Source organism: Theobroma cacao, chromosome 8 (assembly GCF_053813885.1).
Source record: "Theobroma cacao isolate CCN51 chromosome 8, ASM5381388v1, whole genome shotgun sequence".
Taxonomy (NCBI): Eukaryota; Viridiplantae; Streptophyta; class Magnoliopsida; order Malvales; family Malvaceae; genus Theobroma; species Theobroma cacao.
The window spans coordinates 10260177-10264673 of record NC_142646.1 but is presented as its reverse complement, the minus strand read 5'-3'; the positions used below and the strand labels follow the sequence as shown (position 1 = coordinate 10264673).

General features: G+C 37.1%; 1 protein-coding gene across 1 annotated transcript; it reads left to right on the top strand.

Moving 5' to 3' along the window:
* The first annotated feature begins 593 nt into the window (after positions 1-593).
* Positions 594-3125, top strand: LOC18592609 (trihelix transcription factor DF1-like). The gene is made up of 2 exons (XM_018129797.2): positions 594-947; positions 1580-3125. Exons 1-2 carry the CDS (start codon positions 706-708, stop codon positions 3045-3047), a joined length of 1710 nt encoding a protein of 569 aa, XP_017985286.2. The 5' UTR covers positions 594-705; the 3' UTR covers positions 3048-3125.
* The last annotated feature ends 1372 nt before the right edge of the window (positions 3126-4497 follow it).

Here is a 4497-nt window from a genome sequence, read left to right as displayed (position 1 = left end):
GGAAGTTGAAGGAACCAAGGATGGAAGAAAAAGAAATTGTGAATTGTGGAACTGAAGCAAAGTAAGATGTGTAGTGATCATCTGATCGAATAAAATATTTGAATAATTAGGTTGTATGATAAGAGGGTCAATGGGATGCATGTTAGGGGCTGTTTGTAATTTCAACCTCAAGTGTAGCCAACGGCCACTGAAATCCAAAACGCCCCAAAAAGCAAAGCTGACCTACATGGCCCAACTTATTATCCCCATCGTCGCTATCTGCAGCTGTTGATAAATTTTCCATTACTATCCGTAATATAATAATACCATTTTTTTTCTTTTATTCTTCGTTTACAGATATTATAATCCATATATCTTCTGCCACTTTTTTTGATATTTATTTTCTTGTTATGCGTATGTCTGTATATATATGTATAATAATAAAAACCCAAGTAACCACTTGGGTTCTTTTTCACCGGCAAAAGCAAAAAATAACTGGAGATTCCATACAGATTAAACAATATATATAATATATAAAGTTCTTGTTTGAAATTGTTTTTTTGGGTTGAGATTGACAGGCTGATCCCCACCAAAAATAAGATAAATAAATTCACCATACCCCTATCTTACATCAGACCCCTTGATAATATTCACCCTTCCCTTGTTATACTATTCTTTTTTCAGCTGTAATTGCTAGGAGAGAGTCCTGTGCTGGGGGACTCAACTATGGCAGAAAGCTCCGCCGATGCCTCGGCAGCGCCTGGAATCCATGAAGGCAGTGAAATTGGCATGGTTGGCTCAAATTCAGGCGAAGAAGATAAGGGTAGGGTTGATGAAGGTGACCGGAGTTTTGGAGGAAATCGATGGCCTAGGCAAGAGTCTCTGGCTTTGTTGAAGATACGTTCCGACATGGATGCTGTCTTTAGAGACTCAAGTCTCAAGGGTCCATTATGGGAAGAGGTTTCCCGGTGAGTTAAAAAATCTATTTTAGTTTTGTTTTTGCTTCACGGGATTGAGAATTTAAGCTATCTAGGTCAGCTGATCATGCATGCAGATCACCTGATTTAGGATTTTCAACTGAATCTTGGTTTCTCTTACAAGTTTGTTAGATGTCATTCATAGTTCACAAGTAATTCAATATCAGTTTTCTTGGATTCTGGGAAAGAGGAATTGGCTTTCAGTTTTCTGTTTTCATTGAATTCAGTGTTTACAAGGGAATTGAATTCAGCTTTTCTTGTCAAGGCCTTTTCTCAAGCATTTAAATTTTAAAAGTTGCAAAGAGTAATCGCAGCTGCTGATAGTTGTGGTTTCTGGAGACGGTTTCTTTTGGCTCTTGTCCATTTTAGTAAAATTCCATAAAAGAAAGGTTATCAGCCTAATAAATGTCTACAGATACTTCCAACATGGGTTGTGAGTTTCCCATGTGGCCTTGGTTGGTTAGGTTTTCTTTTTTTCCTCTCTTTTCTGTCCTACTTTCTATGTTCTTCTTGTTCTTTTGATGTTTATTAATGTCGCAAAGTGCTTTTAAACTTTATTCTATTGCCGAATTTGAAATAGAGTGTAAACAGAAATAGAGCTGTTTTGCAACTGTTTTTCTCAGGAAACTGGCTGAGCTTGGTTATCATCGAAGTGCCAAGAAATGCAAGGAGAAATTCGAGAATGTTTTCAAGTACCACAAGAGAACCAAAGATGGCCGAACTGGCAAGGCAGATGGCAAGACTTATAGGTTCTTTGATCAATTAGAAGCCCTTGAGAATCTTCACTCACTCCAATCACAATCACCTCCAAAACCTCAAACTCCAACCCCAACATCGGCGGCAATGCCTTGGACTAATCCTCCTACTGCCTCCAATATCCATGTCCCATCAACAACAATAAACCCTACCAATGTACCTCAAACCAATGCCACACCTTCAATAAACCCTACCATTTCCACCCAAGCAGTTCCTATACATTCCATAGGTCCTTATTCCAATAGTATTCCATCTTCTTTCCACAACATTTCATCAAATCTTTTCTCCACTTCTACCTCTTCCTCAACCGCATCTGATGACGATTCAGATCAAGGGAGCAGTAAGAAGAAGAGGAAATGGAAGGAGTTTTTCTGGAGGCTGACAAAGGAGGTGATTGAGAAGCAAGAGGAGTTGCAAAACAAGTTCTTGCGAACAATAGAGAAGTGCGAACAGGAAAGAACGGCACGCGAAGAAGCTTGGAGAATTCAAGAAATGGCACGGATCAATAGAGAACATGAGATTTTAGTTCAAGAACGATCCACGGCAGCTGCAAAAGATGCTGCAGTAATTGCATTCTTGCAAAAGATATTGGGACAGCAACCGAACACGGTGCAAGTGCAACCACAAGAAAATCCTCAACCAACACCGCCTCCGCCGACAGCACCCTTATCGCTGCCACCTCCTTTGCATCAGCCGCAACCGCAGCCACCAACCCCAGCCTTGAATTTTGATACCTCGAAAATGACTAATGGAGCGTATAATGTGGTTTTATCTAGTCCTTCACGATGGCCAAAAGCTGAAGTTCAAGCTCTTATAAGGCTTAGAACTAATCTTAACGTGAAGTACCAAGAAAATGGGCCTAAGGCTCCTCTATGGGAGGAGATCTCAGCCGGGATGAGAAAGCTTGGATATAGTCGGAGCGCAAAGCGATGCAAAGAGAAATGGGAAAATATTAACAAGTACTTCAAGAAAGTAAAAGAAAGCAGCAAGAAAAGGTCTGAAGATTCCAAGACATGCCCATACTTTCACCAGCTGGATGCTATTTACAAAGAGAAAATCAGCAAAAACGAGAATTCAGTTGGTTCTTCCGGTTATGGGGTTAAGCCTGAGAGCAAGATGGTGCCACTGATGGTACAGCCGGAGCAGCAATGGCCTCCACAACAACAAGAAATTAGCCAGCAGGCAGAGGCGATGATGGAGGAAGCTGAGAGGGAAAATGTGGATCAGATTCAAGAAGATGAAGAAGATATTGGAGAAAGTGAAGGAGAGGAATATGAAAGGAATGCTTTTGAGCTAGTAGCAAACAAAACTGCTCCCATTGGCACTGCCGAGTGAGACAACAAAGGGAAGCTTCTAATCAAAGCTGACATCAAGTGAGGCATGGAAAAGGCGATTTTGCTATAGTATTTACTATGGTGAAAAAAAAAATTATAAGGGCAGTAAAAAGATGTATCATAAAAAACTTAAAACTTTGTTTTCGGGTGAGAAGATCCAGTTGGTTTTGAAGAGGGAAAGGAGTTAGATTCTCTGATGATTCAGCAGGAAATAGTGGTGGTGAATTGGATTAACAGCCATGCACATGGAGTGTAGTTTTATAGTGGGGTTAAATGTTTCTTTTTCTTTATAATTTATTATTTATTTGCTAAATAAATATTAGGTGTGGAAAGGGTATACGGAGTTAGGGTGGGGAAATGTTTGCACAGTATAAAATGAAGTCAACTAGTTCTTTGTATCCTTCTTTCTGTTCATAGTGGAATAGATTTTTTCTACATAACAATTTATTATATTAAAAGGAAAAAAAAAAGTTAGTGCTGTATCTTTCTTTCTGTTATAATTGCTGTAAATGTGTAAATGGAAGACATGGCTTTTAGTGTTTGTTGTCGAGTGAGTACAGAATAATTGCCAGATTTCACCACTAGAAATATAAGGAAAAAGTGAAAAACATTTGCAATGTATTTTTAACATGAAAGCTAGTATTAGTTTTGGGTGTGATTCTTCACCCTCGCCAGGTTGCCCTTTCTTTGTGTGTTCGCAAATTAGCTTCGAATCCTCCAAATGCAACAGGCCACTTGAAAAGAGTTAATTACGTGACCCATGTGAGGGGTGAAACTACTCCAGTTTTATGGAGAAATTTCATTCTGACTTACTTTTTGAAAAGAGATTATGCAATTTTATCATTGACCCAAATATTTAAGTATCAAAATTATTAATCTTATTTCGTTATTTAATTTTAATTCTTGCTTTCAATTTTACTTGTGTTTCAAAATTATAATCTTGGTCACTCGAACTTAATTCACTACAATATAATAGACTAGTTTCAATGAAATTAGTTCAGATAAAATTAAGTTGATAAAAATTTCCTCAACTATCTGTTGAAAATATGCAAAAATTAATTTCGTTGACATTTCTATGAAAATTCATTGAAACATTTTGACAGATTTTCTCCACAGAAATAATTTCGTAGAAAAATTAATATCTTTTTGTAGTGATTTAAGCAGTAAGGCTGAGGTAAGATTTGGATAAAGATCTAAATTATTCCACTTGTAGTACTCCTTGCACTTAAAAAAACAATCTTAGACTTACATAGTTAGTAGATTTTCTATTGCTGCGGTAAAATTATCACTTGTTGATTTTTTTTTTATGTATTTTTAGAAACATAAATAAAAAATGTAATTTGAAGGAAAAAAATAATGTTAAGTGTTTGTCTAGCTAGCTATTGGTACCATTAATTAGCATTATAGGTTGGTAATTAATTAAAAAAGATTATTCGAAATAATAAATAAAG

Excerpts from the sequence above, each read along its gene's own strand:
- LOC18592609 (XM_018129797.2), top strand. The coding sequence starts at position 706 with ATGGCAGAAAGCTCCGCCGATGCCTCGGCAGCGCCTGGAATCCATGAA. Across the intron at positions 948-1,579 it reads TTATGGGAAGAGGTTTCCCG|GAAACTGGCTGAGCTTGGTT; the intron begins GTGAGTTAAAAA and ends TGTTTTTCTCAG.